Source organism: Ostrinia furnacalis, unplaced genomic scaffold (genome assembly GCF_004193835.3).
Source record: "Ostrinia furnacalis isolate ACB-3 unplaced genomic scaffold, ASM419383v2 OfSCF2054, whole genome shotgun sequence".
NCBI lineage: Eukaryota > Metazoa > Arthropoda > Insecta > Lepidoptera > Crambidae > Ostrinia > Ostrinia furnacalis.
This window is the reverse complement of record NW_021132293.1, coordinates 1,343,901-1,364,178: the sequence shown is the minus strand read 5'-3', so window position 1 is coordinate 1,364,178 and position 20,278 is coordinate 1,343,901. Positions and strand designations below refer to the sequence as shown.

Sequence of the window (20,278 nt, the reverse complement as noted above, 5' to 3'; positions counted from 1 at the left end):
ATCGTTTCATCCACGAAGACGCGCCCCACCAATTTTTAGTCGAGGGAAGTACGGGGTGTAGGGAGTTTGATTCGAGCAATCTGAGCGTCATTATTGTAGTGTGCGTGTGCACTTATGGATAATTTAGCGTGTAATAACACTCAAACATTAGCGGAAGAATGGTGGGGCGCGTCTTCGTGGATAAAAGGATCTATAGGTGTGATAGTACCAAGTAAAGTAACATATTAGTAAAAGAAAGGTAGGTAAAGCCCTGTCCGTGAGCACGTAGAATTTTGTCCAATGACCCCTAGCTATCCATCCTTATCGCTCGCGCGCAATTATAATATTGCTGTGCGACTAGCACCCGCAGTGAGTGTGCGAGCGCGATAGCAACATAATTACGCGCGAGCGATAAGTATGAGTAGCTTGGGGTCATTGAACAAAATTCTACGTGCTCACGGACCAGACTATAGTAGTAAAAGGGCGATATGACTTTATAGGTCCTGGCTGGAGCAGTTGTGCGCGTCAAGCGCGCGAGGCGGCACGTCTTCGAAGGGCAGCACGTGCGCTGTTGCCAGCTCGCGCGAGACGCGCTCGGCCGCCGTGAGCACGCGCAGCAGATTCAGCCCCGCCAGCTTGCGCAGCTCCTCTATGCTCCAGCCGTCTTCCATCAGCTCCGCGAACAGTAGCGGGTATGATGACACGTCTTCTAGGCCTTGCGGTGTGCTGGTAGATGAGAATTACCCATGTTAGTGGTAATACAAAGTTCGATAAAATGAATTTATTTAGACGATTAAAAAAACCCATGACTGGTCCGCATGCAAAATAGAGAGCCATGATTGCTACGAGAGCGATGTTTTAAATGCGTTACGAGTACTACGTGGTTATGCTACGAGTCTTTCGTAGCCAGAACTTCTGCTTAAGTAAATAGGTAAAGCATCTACATTTTATTGTGATCAATATAGGTATTATTTTGTTGGTTGGTTAATTGGTGGATTGTAAGTTACGGTTAATACCGGTGAGTGCTACGAAACTACGAGCTAAAGTTAAAATCCAAATGACACTACTTTATCCGTGCCTTGTCCTATTTTTACTAATCACTCTACCTGTCATGGTAGCTGAACATACTTAGAAGCTGGATATGATGATTTATTTCCAATGAAGGTTAGAAAAATAGTGTTGAAATATCGGCTACGAGTGCTACGAGTACAACAACGATTGCTACGAATCTCTCGCAGATTCGTAGTAATCTACTACTCACTAGTTTATTCCATCGTAGCCCGCGCCTAGCCCCACGCTGTCCACGCCCGCGACGTCACGGATGTGGTTTATATGAGCTGTAATAATGCAGGGGAAAAATTACAACCGTATTTTAAAGTGATTTTCATATGTATTTTAATAGTTATTTTAGAAGTTCCTATCTATACTAATACACGCACTTGGCCGGTTTTTTTTTGTTTGATTCTTTTCTTTTCGGTGGATTTAGTATTCAGTTGTTAACGACGGGCCACTTACATTTCCTATTTCAGTTACTCTCAGGACAAATGCAATAAAAAATCAATTATTATGAAAATAATATTGAATGATTGTCTAAATATTAGGAACAAAGAGAATCTAAAATGCACACGGGGCCGCGGGGGTGGGGTATCACCACATCACTATCAGGGTATTTCGCCAAAAATGGTCAATTTTGCCTAATTTCCTTGGCACGAATTTTATTTTTGTTTTTAACCATTTTTAGTTTCCCATTGCATTAAGTAGTAAAAACTAAGCTAATATATCTAGAAGGGGTGTCATAATTCGTTTTAGAAACAAAGTTATGAGGTCATAAATTTTTGGTAGCCAAGGAAATTATTATAAATATTTATTTCTTTAGGTTTTCTTCTGTGGTTTGCTTTTTTTTTGTTCGACCCATTTTTGTGTACTTTCGCAAGCAAACATGCCTATGAATATTATATCATTACAACCTTTTTACACGACTAAGGAAGATAAACGCAGTAGATTAAGTTAAAAGTTAAAAACAAGTTTTTCTACATCTATTCTGATACCTATTTCTTAAAATGTAAATTTAAAACTTATTCCAATAAAGAAATACTANAGGTGTAGTTTTCGATTTCGTTCACCGGATCAAAGGCCGAGCTGCATATTCATAAAATATAAGAAAAAAATATTTTCACGTTTATTTAACCTGATTTTTATATTTTAAAAGTATTCAAACATTTAGATAATAACGTTAAAACATTTAAAAATAATCGTATGAGAACGTTTTCGACTTCTCCACGGACGAAGTCGCGGGCAAAAGCTATTTGTAAAATAATTAGACTAAATTAATAAAAGTGCCTACCCAAAGTCATTATTCCACGCGGACGAAGTCGCGGGCACAGCTAGTGTATATATAGTTTCACAGTTTTAAAGTTCTAATGTTTATACTAAGTTATCAAGATAGCTTAAAATTGGCTGGGTTTGTGTAATCACAACTTTTAAATGTGTCAATCAAAATTCATCCTTAAAATATTCCATTAGGAAATGGTGAGAAAAATTACTTCACTTTATCCGACTTATGTTTATTTTACGCGAGGGCTGCCGTGTTTGGAAGTCAATTTCGCTGTTGCAGATTTTAAACACGTACCTAACTGAATATTTGGATTCTGATTATAATTTAAAATTAGATGGGAGCTTAGAATAAAAATGGACAATATTTTTTCTTACAACTTTATTTTATTACTAGCTGACCCGGCGAACTTCGTACCGCCTTAGCGTAGAGATTTTCTTAATATTTTTTTCCGTAAGAACCATCCTTGGACTTCCACAAACATTTAAAAAAAAGAATTATCGAAATCGGTTCAGCCGTTCACACGTGATGCCGTGACAACGCGAAACGGGTTTCATTTTTATATATATAGATAGTATTGACTATTGTGTGTGTAAGAGTATTTGTTGTAAGTTGACTTCACAATCGAAGACCTTAGGCAGCGAGTATCAATTACCTACTTTTATAAAAGGATTCTTTCTAAGAATTTTGGAGGTCAAATAAATACCTAGAAAGTTTTAGTAAATCAATACAAGCTGCTATAGAGTAGGTAGGTGTTTGTAGGTTAATCTTTTAACTTCACAGCTTGCGGCGACGCTACTTTCGATGATCAATATAAAACGAGAGCGGCCGACGAGCAAGATTTCAGATTATAGCTTAATACTGAAACTTAACAGCGCAGCGGAAACTTTGTTCTAAATTTATACGTGGCCGCATAAAACAGCATTGCGTTTTATAAAGACTTTTCTCATCGAATAAATTATGAAGTAGGCTTTATATTTGCTTTAAAATGATCCCGTCCCCGCTTCATTGGCAATTCAGTAATAAAATTCACATTTCAAATTATCATTTCACTTTGAAATAAACGATAATAGCTCACCGACGAGGGGTTAACGGAATTATTAGTAATTTTTAATATTATGGATTGTAACTAATATTATTTATTTAAAAAATACTCAGGAACAGATTTCAAGGCGAAAGTGAATAAGCACTTACAGGGCAGATATTTACCATCCTAGACTGTATCTCACTTAGATAACACCAGGTGCGATTGCGGCCAAATATGCCTTGTTATACATAAACATTTTTTTGAGTGACTCACCAATCGCGTCTTGCACAGTCGCTGTATCCCTGCAGGTCAAGAATGACGTGTAGAAGTTGACCATGATGAGGCCCTTATTAGCGGCTAGCAGACGCAGCACCGCGTCGGGCACGTTTCGTGTGACGTTGCACAGCGCGCGCGCAGACGAGTGCGAGAAAAGCACCGGCGCGCGTGACACCGCTAGCGCGTCGCGCATCGTGCGCTCTGACACGTGCGAGAGGTCCACCAGCATGCCTATGCGGTTCATCTCTTTGACCACCACCTGAGAAAATTTATCCGTTTTATTATTAAAAAAAATTAAGGATGTCCTTATAGTGGAGTGGAATCACCAAGATAGAATAGAACATTCTCAAGATTGTTTAAACGAGAGTTAACAACCTGGTAATATCGCATCGGTGTTTCCTCTCGAAAACGATGTCGGCTTTTTAAAAAGTAGCGAATAATTTTCTTAAATAAAAAGAAAATCTTCTAATTATTACCATCAGATGACACATGTTTACTAATCGTAGTTGCACGTAAGAATATACAGGGTGATTTTGTAATCAGTGTCCAAATTTTTAGGAGCGACTCAGAATCAATAACTCAATTGTGAATCGTGAAGAAAACAAAATTTTTTAGCCGACTGCGCCAGAAGGAGGGTTATTTTCATATTTAATTATTTTTATCCGTAGCGCGCGGTTTCAAAATGGGCACAAGGGGATAATTTGCTTTGTTCCTAGAAAAATACGTACACACAAGTAACTGCAAAGCTCAATAGAAATAATGGTGCGCAAAAAAAAGCATTAACCTTTAAAAATTAAGATATAGGCACCGATATTAGATTTTTAATATATTTTTTTGCGAAAAATACCACGATTAAAAAATAATTAAGATAAAGTTGTATTGTTAAATTGTTCTATAGAGCATATTAAAAAAATTAGATACTGATTGCAAAGTCACTCTGTATTCCTAAATAAAGAAAAAATACGGTAACAGTCTGATGCGGGTGCGAGCAGTTCGACTTAAAAGCCTAAGGCATTACTGCGAACGCTAAAACGTTAATCCTAAGTCATTGGGTTTTGTTTTTTAAATAGTAGGCTGAAAAGGGGACAAGAGTGCGTACTCCTGAACCGTAAAAAGCTCTTAAATGTATCCCTCATGTCCGGCGGGGAAGCTGCTTATCTTGTGTTACGCAAGGGCTAAGCCGGGCCTGCGTCATACGTCCGCCGTCCGTCATAAGGATCACCTTTGATTGCCTCTTCGGTAGATTACTTACTTTGTTTTCTTTCTGGACTAGCCTTTCTTATTGTAAAAAAAATATTAAGGGCATACCACCCGTGCCCAATACCTTTCTGTTTACTCTACTTATCTACACTAATATTATAAAGAGGAAAACTTTGTTTGTTTGTTTGGTTGTAATGAATAGGCTCAAAAACTACTGGACCGTTTTTGTTGATGAGCACCTTCATGCTGTATAACGTAGAGCTGGCTAGCTGGAACCGCTATGATAGAACTGTCATTTATATTCAAATGTGATGTTGTCTTTAGTTGTGTAATGGCTGTGCCGAACTCTCTATTGTAAATATTCTACGTGTGCTTTGATACCAATATATTTATTATGTTACTACCAACCACTGTGTTTATTGCTCTGTAGCGGACTTAATATATCCCTAACAAGGGTTATGGGCCCAGAANTCATTTAATAATTTTATCAACATGATGATAGTCCGATTTACAATCTGTTTGTTAGACAGTTGAACTATCTTGACTCTGAGGATCTGTCAGGTGAAATAATGTAGCAGGTCACTCTATATGTATAACTTTGTTGGTATATTTGTCACCGGTAAGGATAATCTGCAGTTTGCAATCTCACTTGCAATGGCATATAATTTCCTGCTTCGCAGGGCGTCTTAAGCCGGCCTCGATACGATTGTGCTATGTAGGCACCTATGGCAATGGCAGCTTTTAAAGCTGGACAATAGGGTCATAACCATAGTTACTTACAACCTACACCGTAAAATAAAATGGGAGTGACATAATCATAGGCAAGGTCAGTTGGTTTATACGTAAACTTCGAAGAAGAGCCACAGTAGCAACCCACTTTTTGGTCGTATACGAATATTTTAAGGCTTGTTTGAGAAAATTTAGCAGCACTTATCGTGAAGGTGCGTTAAAAGTAAGTTCCGGCTAATATTACTTGACACCAGCCGTTAATTAGCTACCTAAATAGTTAGGTACCTTACACCTGTAGGGATGGTGTAAGGTTTGAAATTACCATTTTAATAACCTTCATCAAGTTTCACAGTTAGGTAAATCTTTGAAGTATCGTGTGAAAACATGACGTTGTATCTTTTTTAAAAATAATCTTCACTTTATAATGAAAAAAAATCTCGATGAATAGAATTTAAAAGTAATTTTATTTCAAAAGTAGCTTCTACCCGCAGGATTACCTGCGTGTATTTTAATATTAATCAACCTTATATCTAACTAGAATAATGCTCTTCAAATAGTTTAAATCTTTTTTAAAACAGTTTAGGTATGACGAATCTGGGGATTATACACTACATAAACAAACTTACAAAACCCGTTTCCGCTCTCATTTCACATCTAAAAAAACTCCCGCAATAGGCCCACTAAGATTTGCAAGCCTCAACTTTCCTCAGATTACCAAAAGATAATATAGGGGGACAAGGATTTGCGGCGGCGGATAGCGTATAATGCTTGTGTACTCGCAAACATAAATAAAAGTACACCCTCCCTTTCAAAGGCACCGAGTGAATCGCAGAAATGAACGCCAAGTGCGGCCCGGCCAGCTGTTTGAATATTTATTATAAAGTGGTCCCCTATTGTTCTTGCCTCATTCAGACATAAGGATAACTTTGACTTGCTCAAATTAATTGCTAACTTCCCGGAATCTTTTATTACGTGTGAACCAGAGACGTCGATTAAACCTCCGCAGAGACAAGTTATAATGACAATCTGCTAAGGCCGTAAGATTCTTACTTTATTATTTATCCTGTTGTTCAGTGTTCTTGATATTTTGTTGAGCAACATTGCAAGTAACTTACATAAGTGGTGCTTACGTAGCCGTACGTACGTTACACGGAGTGAGTGGTTTTAACAAAAGAAAATATTTCGAAAAGTATCGTTGCAGGAAACAAAGAAGTGCTTCGCGAGCCGAGAGTTCATACAAAGCGAAATATTGCGGTGCGCCAGGATGTTTATGATTATGGCACACTCAGTCTACTCCACGTCTCAATCTTTACGGTTTCGTGTTCGCTACCTGCTTCGACGTACGTTTGGAATAAGTAGTCTGCAAGTCATAATAATAGCAAATCGTTAAATAGAGTGCAAGTAAGGCTTTAGCATAGGTAGTGTACATGTAGAGCGCGATAGTTTTATGGATCTTAAAAATGTGGAGCAAGCTTTAAATATTTACAGAAGATATATAAAAATTTAATTAAGCTTCATAATACTATCTTGACTGAGCTTAGTGAATTAACTCTTAGTTACCATAACGAATGACAGTATAGGTTTTATTTTTGCAGGTACCCACCCATCTCTTAGAAGGTAGTTAAATAATTATAAAAAAAGATACTTTATCATAACGGAATAACTTATTATGAATAAGTTACTGTTGCCCTTGTTGCAGCACCATAAGACAAATTAATCCAGTTCCTAACGAGCCACCTTTATATCTGTGAAACAGATTACAACTTCCCTAATCCGATAAGCTATGAGAAAGAATTAAGAAGAGATAACTCACAGTTTAAGTTCAATAAGTTTAAAACTTCTTTTTACTTTTAATTAATTCTTTATCTTGACAGTTAATAGATGGATTATCGTAGCTGGAATAATATTGGAATTCGGTATGTAATGCTTTTTCTTGAATGAAAAGTTTATTTTGGTCAATTATTTTGATTATAAGCGATAAATACAGTAAGCTTAATTAAGTTTTGTAATATTATAATATTGAACATCATGTAAAGTCATCAAGTAGTCTATAAACTATGTTTTTTTTTGTGACAGGAGGTATACGAGTATATTAAGACTAACTAAAACTTACGCCACATTAAAACGTAAAATATATTGTGTAATTAAATTAAGTTAAAAACACTGAACATCAGTGTTTAAATAGAAAAATAGGGTACCTAATTAGCTATGTAAATTTTCCACTGTTACGGTAGGTACGGGTTTGGCATCACTTAACTTGAACTTTACATACCAAATTGGGTTCCAACTACACTATGTTTTAATGTTACACACAAAAATAAAGTATGAATTGACTTGTAGCCAGTGCCGTATTATCCATAAGGCACTTTAGGCCAGTGCCTAGGGGCCCACTATGACCAGGGGCCCAGCAGTCCCGATTAAAAATGAAAAAAAAAAAAAAAAACAATATGTTAAAGATTATTTTTATGCAAAAAATCTCAAACCACCTCCAAACTTCGCCTTATTTTGGTTTACACATTCAATCGTTATATTTCGATATTGTGGAACTTAATTCATATTCGTAACGTTTAGGCCAGTAGAATTAGATTTTAAATCGGAAATAATTCCTACAAAAGATTTTATTGTTTTAATGGCTTCATTTAAATTGTTGCCCATTAATACTATTCTAGGTTTTCGACGTCGGCAGAGTTATGCTTAAGTGGTGGGGCCCCGCGAAAGGGCCATTTTTGCGGTTTTACTGTTATACCGTGTAAAGGACTTATTGCACTGAAAGCTGATCTTTATGACGGTTGAAGGACATTCAATGCTGCATTGAATAAGACAAAATTCATATGTTTTGGACAAACCGTTCTTGTATAAATAAAGGAATGTTTTCTTTGTGTAAAATTTTCTATCTACAGTATTAAGAGTACTTTCCCTCCAGGTGGCATTTCAAAATTCCACCCTGTATATCCTATAGCCTTCCTCAATTAACGAGGTATCCCACATAAAAATAATTATTTAAATCAAACCAGTAGTTTCTGTGATTAGCGCGTTGTTGTTGATTTTTGGAGTCGAGCCATGGACCAGCTGTAAGACTTGGCAACGCAGTCATGCAGGAGGGTGCAAGGAAGAGGGGCAGCCACAGTAGATAACACAGAGTCGTTTAAGAGAGTGCAAGGAAGAGGTGCAGCAACCGTAGTAAAGGAACGACTGGGATGAATAAGGATAGACGAATCCAACTCGCGAGGCTTAACAGGAATATGCTGGTTAAGGTGGTCCTTTTTAAGGCTTTGGAGATTGCGGGTGACGAGCCATTGGACGTAGAGAGCGTCATTAATTAATTATAAGTACTCGTATATTTTCTACTTTGTCGAAGATAAGCACAAGAACGGTTTGTCCAAAACATATGAATTTGGTCTTATTCAATGCAGTATTGAATGTCCTTCAACCGTCATAAAGATCAGCTTTCGATGCAATAAGTCCTTTACGCGGTATAACAGTACAACCGCAAAAATGGCCCTTTCGGGGGGGGGCCACCACTAAAGCATAACTCCGTCGAAGTCGAAAACCAAGGATAATCTTAAAGAGCAACAAATGAAGCCATTAGAACAATAAAACCTTTTGTAAGAATTATTTCATGTCTTACTCTACATGCCTAGTTGACATTACTGTTTAGGTTTACATGACTAATTAGTTACGTACATTTTTATTTTTAATGTTTGTTAGTTTTTTTTTTAAATTTGCAAGATTTTCCTGTTCTTTGTTTCATTTTTAAATGACTCCGATACTTCGTCTTGTAGATTGTGGCGAAAGTCTTTTCACTTGAAGGAAGGCGTATACCTTTTCAATGTGATGACTGAAGTCAGTTGTTGATGATGATAATGACCTTCATTCTATTTCGTAATGTAGACAGTAAAAATTTCCAAATAGCGTTTTTGTGGTATGAAAAAGGGGGGCCCCGAAACAAACTGTGCCTAGGGGCCCCGAGATGGTTAATCCGGCCCTGCTTGTAGCTTTCGGTTTTTATTGGTATAGAGGCGATTTGTTCTCGATGAGGAGGGCAAACACTAGAACGGAACGAGTGTTTGTAGAGTCCTTCCAACCAGCACCCAACTAAGGGTAGTTTTTTCACGACTATTATATTGACACAGGTGAAAGGCAAACTAGGTTTATATTTCAGAACGTTGACGATAGCCGGGGTGAAAAGCAAAATATTTTAAATTAAAGCTGTTTACAGCAAAAATAGATTTTGTGAACTCTACTTTTGGTAATGTTTTGTTTAATTTCCTAAACTGTTCTAAACAGTTAGGTATGACGTCAACGTTAAAATAAATTGTTGCAGAGGAGGAAAACATGCTCCCGATCCCATATGCCCTGGGAAAAGGACAGGCAAAATGATGATGATGAATATATTATTTATGATTCTATGTCAAAACGTCCCTTGAATATAAAGTTTCTGTTTCGTATGTTTTTCTATTTTACTGCTAGAAACGCGTTGTAAATCATTGATTGGGAAAAAATGGTAGAGCAGCAGATTTAAAAAAAAAAACAATTAGTCATATTAAAATGTGCAACCCATTTGTTGATTGTAAAATGCTAGCAGAATTTGGGTAGTTTTGAATAGAGACATTTTTGTAAGCCTGTCATAGTGTACTCAATATACCTACTCGTAATTCCTTGTTAGGTATGTCTGTATGGTTTTTATATCTCATTCGGTCATATTTATGAAAAAATGGGTAACATAAATAAAAGAAAATAAATTGTTTACCTTTCCAAAGTGCGTGAGGCCACCGCGCGGCGATGGCTCTGGGCGGTCGGCAGAGGCGCACTCGGCCCAAGGGGTGTCGCACGTAGAAGTGAGGGTCAGGTACCGGACCCCCACTTGGTAAAGCGTCCGCAGGACTCCCAGCGAGCCGCCGATGGCGTGGCCCCCCTCCACGCCCACCAAAGAACACAGCCTATGGTTGGCATGGGCAGTTAGTATATCTGGAACCGGACTAGATCTCTTACTATCACGAGAAAATCGGTCGACCGCTCAGTTAATTGAAATTATATTATAAATCACAATATTGTTCGAGCTTAGTTAAGAGTGTGGTGGAATATGTCTATTGTAATAATTAATCAAAAGTTAATTAATTATTTTGACCTCAGTACCACAATGAATGCGGGCCCTGTAATTAGTTCCCTAACGTAAGCAACTTAAAATGAATGGATGTGTATTTAATTTTAAAGGGCCTAATAAATTGGCACATTAGGTAGGTTTATAGATACTAAGTCGGATGAGCTATCGTTTTATGTAGAGCTGAGTAACCAACAACGTTTCACGTAGGATTAGTGCGGGATTTTGATGAGATTACCAGATGACAGCTCGTGATAATGTTTTGTGTGAACATTGTTATAGGTACGTGATGTGTTCACTCATAGAGAACCTCTTGTATGTATGTAATTGTATGTGCCTGTATATAGGCCAATCAAATGGATCTTCTATGTTTATGTAACATGAAGACGTGTTTAACAACTCAGGAGCACCCAAAGAACCACTTGCAAAAATGAGCCTTCTATACCAAAGTGGAGGGGTTCTTGCACTAAATTCCCTAGTACAACGCCATGTGAAGGGTTAAGCAATACCACAGAAAGACAATAAAATAAGAAGAAATTCATGGTTTCAGGAAGTACTCGCAATAACAGAAGCTAAATAAAATTAATTCATCACTTGCCTTTTAAAATTAAATGTAGCCTATGGGGAATAATCCATTATTTACGGCAGAGTTAATTACATTTTGCAAAAACGAATTAGAAATTTAAATTAATATTAACCATTTAGATTTTTACGTAAGAAACTCAGGGCAACGAGTTTTTCATGCAAATAGCATTGAAGAACACTTTTGTACCCACTGTTTGCAGATTACGAAAAACAAAATATCTGCCTAACTGTGCCGTTATAATTTATTACCCTTCACAAAATGCTAATTTATTTTGGGAAAACATCCGTTATTTTCTTTTTTCTAAGATCATTAAGGAAACAATCTATCTAAGGTTGACCATTTCAAAAAATTGTAACATTGTCTTAAATTAACATTAAACTCATAGATCCTACTCGGGCGGTGAGTGGCACAAGGCCGCGTTAACAATTAATTTATATTTTGTCCCGCGTTATTACGTAAAATTAAATATATTTCTCGTAATTTCAAGTATACATTATTGACAGGCTATTTTATAGTTATCACTCTAATTGAGCCTGAAAAATCATAATAGGAAAATAATGAGTTACACTCGTAGTTCTTAAACTTTTGTTAGTGATTGCTTTTGAACACAGATCTCAGATTGAATAGGTACCTCTATGTATCCAGACCAGAATAAATATATTTTGATTTTCATGTCAAAGTCACTAAAATTAATTTTAAACTAATACTCGTATGTGCAAGCTGTTTTGTAAATAAAGATATTATTGCGTGGTTTAATGAGTAGTATTGACAATAGTAGACGATGCAATAATATAAAGGCACACAAGTTGTAGTGATTGTAAGACAGCTCATCTAAACATTAAAGGAAGTAGGTAGGTTGGTATTTTTGTCATAAAATATTGAGTTACGTCAATCTTCTCTCGCCGCCGAGGAGAACCGTTTGACACCTCATTTGTCAAAAGCAGCCAAGCCATTTATGTTTGCAACTCTAGGGAGGCGAAGTTACATGCGTATACGACTTATAAACTACGTAACGTTACATACGAGCGGGAAAACAACCGTTTGTAGAAACTTTACGAATTTATTTACCTTTCTACGTTTGTTATTTGTCTTGTACTGCGAGTATTTTTACGTGAACAAGGACTACAATTCACTTTGACTGTACAAATATACAGAATGAAAAGCGTGTTTACTTAATATAGTTGACTATAATAACAATGCTCCGGGTAAATAAGGTTTCGGATTCCATTTACTTAGCTCTGAAAATAAGATAAACACTATCTACGTTTATTCGTACTATCATAAATCTGTTTGCAATTTCCTTGTCTCTATACGTGTATAAACTGAAGAGTAGTACGTAAATCAACATGAATGAGTTGAAGTAGGAATAGAGATGTAAATTGACTATATCTGACCGGTCACGATGGTCAAATACCATAAATGACCGGTAAAAAACGGTCAAATTCAATCAATTTAACTCAATATTACTGTACTACCACCGAATAATTTATTTATTTAGGTACCCAATTTATATACAATTTTAAATGAAGGAACGTTAATTTGTAATAAATTAAGAGAGAATAAGACGTCATCAAAGTTGACTGTCAGTCAAATTCAGCCGCTTTAGTCATTTTCAACACTAGGTAGGAAGCGTGCGAGCTCACCATCCGCGGAGGTGCAGAGAGTGAGCTGCGGGTGGTACTTGTCGGTGAGGCGCTGGATGAGGTCTATCTGCTCGAAGGTGAGCTGCACGGCGTCGCGATGCTGCGCGTCGCACGGCACGTACGCCGCCCAGAACTGTTGCCGACATGACACAACTGATTAAATATCACGCACGACTCCGCACCGCCGCTCGCTGAATATCAAATCCACGCAGCGGGAACATTGACAAAGGTTATAAAGGAAACTACGAACGCTACCGCATCCCCGAAAGAATTTCAGCGGGTACGATATTATGATTAGATTAGGGAAGGACGGTGACCCGCAGATTTCCGTTTAACCTATCCCCGGAATTGAGACAATGCTATTGAATGGTTCAATCACATTCCATTCGACCCTCGAATAAAATGTAATTTTCTACGTGCAGTTTTACTTTTCTATATTACAGAGATGTGGGTGCAGTCAGCGCAGGAACTACATTATACACGTGTCGAAAACAAGAGTTCACGTTCGGCGATTTTGTTAAAAATGATTGCTTTTCTACTCGTAGCTACGGCCGCAGACGGCCTAGGTTCCGCTGAAAGCTAAATGGTTTCTGAAAATATATGCATACGATGTTCAGAATCCAGCTATAACATATTGGTTCCCGCGCTATGTATGTATGCATTGTGTTACCTGAGAATATAGATAAATAATGGTTGGCAACTTTACAAAAAATTATCGTTGCAAAAAAGAATTTATTTTGTATGAATACCAAAAGATAACACGATGTTGACTACATAAAGAAGCAAAGTAAAACAAATATGTATAAGGTACAAAACCTGGATGTTAGCACACACATAATATTCAACTTTTTAATGAAATGAAGACCTTTTCTAAAATAAGGGCACGTTTTAAATTAGAGATGTTAAATGGGCCTAACAAAGAGCAAATAAAGCAGCGGTGGGTGACAAGTTGGGCCACTAAAGTTGCGGCAGGCAGGGTTATATTAGTGCCAGGTAAAGCCCGAATAATTTCGCGCATTTTTCAGACTTTGTACTTTGCTCACTATCCTTTGTTCTACCGCTATTACGGTATTATCTAGCCACATACGTTTATAATTTACATATTTAATTACGGCTTAATTTAAATGTCAAATGAATATATTGTAGAGTTCCTAGTTCAAATAATACTACGAATTGGTTAGGGTAACTTATGAGCAATGTTTTGTTATTTTTCCAGGTTTTTTCATGTTACAATTTTCTTTTAAGTAAACAGGGCTGGGAGCCTGGGACATGCAAACTATGACGACCGGCGTAAATCGAATATGCATCGAATTAATGATGGTGCATATTATAATTAATCTAAAGTTAAGCTTACCTGTGCCGCTATCCTTCCTTGTTTTAGCCGTGGTAAGTCAGTGTGTGACCACGAGCTTGTGGCCCACGGTGATATCGTCCGCAGGTCTTCGTCAAACCTGTCAAAATTACGATCACTTCAAATACTTATTAAATATATTTCATAGACCTTTTCGAAATACAGATACTTACTATCTAGGATTAGATAACCAAGCAATATACAAAGCCCAAACAAACAAAGAACATATGTCGATCGAACCCCTGACCGTTGGCTTTGTAATCCAAAGCTCGAACCAGTACTTAACCAGTACCTCTAGCATAACTTTCGTCTTCGAATCGTTTGCGTATTCGATAAAATCGGATACTCAGTCTTCGAATTAAACGATAACGTGACAATTTTGATTCTCAAAATTAGTTTCGTGCAACCACATCTCATACTAAGTTCAATTTACGACACGTTCACAAAGGCGCTGTTGTAGTTTTCTTACTAAATCTTTTGATGGCGATTCGAGTACGCAAAAGATTTGAACTCGAAAGTTTTTCGTGCTAGCCGTACTAAACTGGACTTGACCACTAAGAACAATATATTTTACTCAAACTTCGAACATCACATTTCGAACGATTCCATATTCGAGAATCCTCTCTCGTTTGGAATCTGATTCACGCTGCTATAATATGTGAGTGTACAGGAGCAGAAAAACATTCATTGTGAAAAACGTGAACTTTTAAGCCAATGAAAAAAGAGTTTTACTTCGTTAAATAATATCGGAAAATTTTCAATAAATTTTTAAAACCTATTTTATTCGCACTCGAAGTATTAATTTAAAAAAATTCACGAATTTTGCAAATAAAAGCTGATGTTCTTGTTACTGTACAAGCTTTAAATGATTTTGGCTATCTAAAAACGCAAATATGCAAAAAATATGAAATAGCTTTTGGATATTTTTAATCAATGTTCTTTAATTGTTTAATAGTCATATTTTTTCTCATTTAAAAGGATGATATAAGAGGTCTATATTATAGGTATAAAATAAGATAACGTGTCGTGTTTTTTATTTAAACCTTTCTTACATAGCTGGGAAGATTGTTGATATAAGATACTTTAGTAACTCGTTCATAAAAGTAAAATGTCACCCCCATTTTTGATATAACAAAGAAATGAGTTGCTCTTTATTTTCTTGCGGACCTTCGTAGATTCGTTTCGTAATTCATATTTTAATATTTAATTGAATAAATTAAATACAGGGTCGAGAAAAGTTTTTCCCACGTGATCCATGCCATTTTTTGCTATGGTGACCGAAATCGCCCTGAAAAGAATAAATAACGATCACACGTCGGCTAGCTTGCTTGTTTGGGTATATTCACTTGTGTATACTGGCCCGTAAGATACCCTGGGCTTTTGGGATTTACAGTAACGTTATATCCCTGTCAATGTGAGGTTTCAGATAATGTGTTTTTAGATTTTTTATTATAAGAAGTGTGTTATGGCGGTCATTGATTCAAGTAATTTTCACTCAGACTACATGGAATATTGTGTATCAAATAAAGGTATCAACGCCCGTGCCTTTCAGTTTTGGTAAGCGGTCTTCTTTCTAGGTAAATAAAAAAAATCATAAGAGCTGTATTAAGTGCAATTATTAATAGTTTAAAGAAAAGAAAATCTTACCTAAAATCTTTTATCCTATTGTGCAAGAACTTCCTTATGTTCCAGGGTAGATCGTTGTGTCCGTCGACCAGGGGCGTGTCGTGCAGCAGGCGCTCTGCCAGCCGGAGTCTTTCGTGTAGTGGGGCCCCCGGCGGGGCCCGTAGTGCCAGGGGGCCCGCCACGCATGCAGTACCTGCTACCAACACCAGCACCGCCACGCAGCACCAACGCCGGTGCCACACTGAGAAGCCTGTGTTGACAAAGGCAAAAGGCTGATAATGAAAAACACTTAGGCTGAGTTGCACCACCTAACTTTGACCGTAGCTATAATGATGCGTCCAGACTGGGCGAATTTGCTCGCGCGGCACGCTGGTCATCCTGCTCACTCTGCTCTTGAATGAGCAGGATGTTGAGTTTGCCGCGCGAGCAAATTCGCCCAGTCTGGACGCACCACAACGATAACCGGTGTTTTTTGTATGGAGTTTGACAGATTTTTGTCGTTTTTTAAAGTTAAAGTTAGATGGTGCAACCCAGCCTTAGGCCTCAGCCTTACAAGTACAATGAAATTACACACTGTAGAATTTTATGCAGCTGTAAAAGGTGCTAGTTCGCTTTGGTAAGTTTTGAGTACAACATTAAAATTAAGCTCATGAGGTGCTAAAGACATTACAGATATGACATACCGAATTTATGATATTGTCGAAATCTTATTTCATCTCCGTACAATTTTTTTCTAATATTTCGAAATATGTATTTGTAATCCCGCTTGTCTGTTTTTTAAATCTATTAATAAACTGAAAAAGACATTAATTTAACATTAGCTTTTATTTTTAAAAGCAGTTAGTGAGTTTTTGTTTTTATTCTGACCACAACTGTTATTTTTAAAACATAACAAACAGAGAGTAAAATGTTATTCATATTTAAAGTCTTTATTAAGTACGCCTGATGCGTGCGCGATAAATCCAACAGCCCGTTTTATTCGTCATATGAAGCTGTAGTAATAAACGTGGGGAATAAAAAATAAAAACATAGCTGAACATATTCGCTGCCATTTACTGGATGTAACATTAAAATCAATTTAGGTCAAGCAATCGGTCGTTACGAGGATGTTACGGGCTGCGGTAATCTCGCTGTCAAACGCAAACTTGCTCGATCACCGCAGTAGATACGGTGGATTACATGTTTGAAAATTTCGATCTACAATGGGCCATTCTGATAAAAGTAAATTGAAGATTGTACGTGGCAACATTTAAACATCAAATATTTTTAAATATCAAGATGTGGTCGATGAACAGAAAAAAATGCATTTTTTGTTGTTTTATGCGGTTGACGGCACATTAAAGTAAACATTGTGCGATCTTATGTAAAAATATAGCGAAATATGTTTTCCAATTAAATGCAGCAAGTCAATGTACTGAACGCCATGAAAAATATAAGCAAAAATTACAAATAGGTACAAATAGAAAATATGAAATTTTTAAAATAAGGTTAGCATAACGATGAAAATAAATAAATAATACAACAGCAGCAATTCAACCAAAATAGCCCATATGTGCACGGGTGGCAAGCGCAGATGCATAAATTATTCTTGTCAGATTTTTGTGGAGCATTGCATATTAGTTCACTTTACGTATAAATTATCTCTGTTCTGTGATATTGTCGACTACGAGAACTTGAAATACATATTACGGACATAAAGTTACGCGTTTACTTTTTTAATGTGATTTATACGGTATGTTAAGCTAATAGGATATAACCTACATGATATTTGAATAAAGTATTTTAATAAGTTTTTCAAACAAGTAATACCTTCTCGTATATGTATTTTTTGTGTTTTTCGTAGTCAGTCGCGCTTGCTACGTGTTTGCTACGAATTTTTTGTCGTAGCACCACACGCAGCGTTAGTTTTGCTACGGTATGTTTTGTGCCCCTAAAGTTATGCTATAGCGTTTGTAATTTATGCTACGGGCTACGGGTTAAGATTGGTAACTGCCCACGTGACCGTTTTTTAGATTTATTTTAAAGTTGTTTGTTGTATAAATATAATTTTAAAAACTTATAGGACTAGGCTAGGACAGAAGATAATGTTATCTCAATGTTCGTGTAGTACTCACGCGAAGAGTTGCCGGTGGTGGTGGAACTGTGGCTGGTGGTAGAAGCAGTGCCGGTGGGCACCCACTGCGCCTTGCACGCGCTGCACGCGGGCGCGCGCTGCGAGCTGCGCTCCGTCACGTCTGGGGCGGGCGCGCTGCGCTTTTTACCCTGTATTGAGAGAACATTACTAACTGATATTCAAGACCCAGAAAAATACTGACTAAGTTCATCAACAACAAACTAGGCATAACAAAACAACGTGTATACAATTTCAACTTGCAAATATTGACACATGATATAGCCTTTATTCCAAAACCATTGAACTTTTTGTGCTTATCAAAATGCACTTGCTAAACGATTACTAACTAACAACGACAAGAACGCAAAGCGGAATGTCACCTCAAAACAACATTGCATACAGGCCGGAGCGGCGTCAAAAGAACACCTATTGCAATACATCGAGATCACAAATTGCTCTACATCACCCTGTTAATAGCCGCTTCGATTGATTTTTTGCGGTTAGATATTTTTGTGCGGAAAAGCTGATGCTTTTTTTCTTTGTTAGATCGGATTCCTTTGTGACTATTTGGAGCGTAAGAAATATTTCATATGTGTCGGGGCAAGGTATAGGAATGTTTCGTTTGATTTTACCTGTGTATCGTAATATATTGATGGTATTCTGTTGTCGAGGGTGGCGTTGCAGGTGCAGTGCGCGTGGGGTCGCGGCGCCGACATGGCGGCGACGTCGGCGTCCAGGAAGGTATGGGCATCCTCGACGGAGTCGGCGCGCGACCAGCTCTCCGGCACCCGCTCCCTGCACCGCTCGCTCGGGAACTCATTGTACGACATTTGTCTCCTTATACTCCTACATCGACTACGGTTATCTAAAGTGGAAAATTTCATACTTTCTACAGCGGGAGAGTGCCTCGTTATGAGATCTTCGTTATTGTCGAAGCTTCTCATTTTTATTATTTTTTGCGTCGACTTTCTACTAGTGTCGGCACTGACGCCGCAATCCTTAAGTCTGTCAAAACATTGGTCCACGTTTCCTGAAAAATTCGCATAAGTACTGGCATTGTTTTTCAGGTCGTCTTTCGACTGGAATCTCGTCGAACTAAAAATACAACTTTGGCTGTTTACTCTTCGTTGCGACTTGTCGACCAGTGACAGCATCGATAGTTTCTTCAGCGAGCTCGACGAACCCGATGTTATCTCGGCGAGTTGGACCGCATTCGAATGTTTTTTCAACATCGCTTCGCCGCCAATCTTTTTCAAGTTGGATAGTTTCCTCTTTATTTTCTGAACGATAGTGTTTGTGGGGTCGTAGGAAATCAACTGTTTCGAAATGTAGTTGGAAACGCCGATAGTTTTGCTTTTGGTATGTTTGCGGTCGAGACTGCGATGCGAGCCTACGCTGAGGTGACTGCGACCGGTGTCACGTTTGATTCTCTCTAGGTCATAAATATTGAGGGTGTGGCCTCTCTGATCGACGGGCTCTCTATGGCAGTTCAGGTAGTTGTTTTGTTGTATGTTGCAATTGCAGACGAGGTCGAGTTCATGCTCGGCGAGATGTTTGTCGAGGCACTGTCTCTGAGCGGCGAGAGCGAGGCAGGCGTCGCAGTCGACGCCGAGGAGGAGCTCGAGGCTGGTGTTGCCTATGAAGCCGTCGCTGAAGGTGCGCGAGCGGAAGTGCGCGTGGGGCAGATGGTGGTCCCAGTCGGTGGGCGCGGCGGAGGCGCCGGCCTCGCCGTCCACCATGGTGGTGGTGGAGGCGTCGCGGTTCACCGTGATGACCCGCGGCTGCCGGAACACCCTGCTGTCGCTCCGCACCGAGCTCCGCGATGGTGAAGGAGAAGGCCGCTTAAAATTGTCCACTTGAATCATGATTGCTCTCTAAACTGATGAGGTGTCTGATAACCTGCAGCCTGTAACAAAGATAAAATTGACTTTGTTAGCTAGCTTAACTTAGCTAGGTTTTATTTTAATACGCAGGAAACTAATTAAACGATTAGTATTAAAAATGCACTAGGTAATTATTAATAAGGAATATTATCACCTAGATAGAATACCATGGGCTCACGTAGAGAGATTACCTATACGCGACGCAAAAAATCATATAACTCACTTCTTAAATATTTATAATAGAAATCTCTCTATCCATCCATCTTTTTCAATTTGTTGTTCAACCAGTTGAATGTTTTTTCATTGTGTTTCATTGGATGGTAGGAAATACAAACAGACAAGTATTTGAATAACAATAACCAATACAATCTGTTAAACTGGTTGAGTGATCAGATAATCGCTGGAATTTCTCTACAAAACAATCAAGTTCGC

The 20,278-nt window shown here is 38.0% G+C and overlaps 1 protein-coding gene across 1 annotated transcript; it reads right to left on the bottom strand.

Annotated features, from left to right (window-relative positions):
• Positions 1-416: 416 nt before the first annotated feature.
• Positions 417-19,848, bottom strand: LOC114354555 (uncharacterized). The gene is made up of 9 exons (XM_028306980.1): positions 18,596-19,848; positions 17,965-18,112; positions 15,872-16,100; positions 14,228-14,324; positions 12,874-13,006; positions 10,294-10,511; positions 3,612-3,873; positions 1,241-1,316; positions 417-705 (listed from the first exon to the last, which is right to left on the bottom strand). The coding sequence occupies exons 1-9, from the start codon at positions 19,826-19,828 to the stop codon at positions 474-476; spliced, it is 2,628 nt and encodes an 875-aa protein (XP_028162781.1). The 5' UTR covers positions 19,829-19,848; the 3' UTR covers positions 417-473.
• Positions 19,849-20,278: the final 430 nt, after the last annotated feature.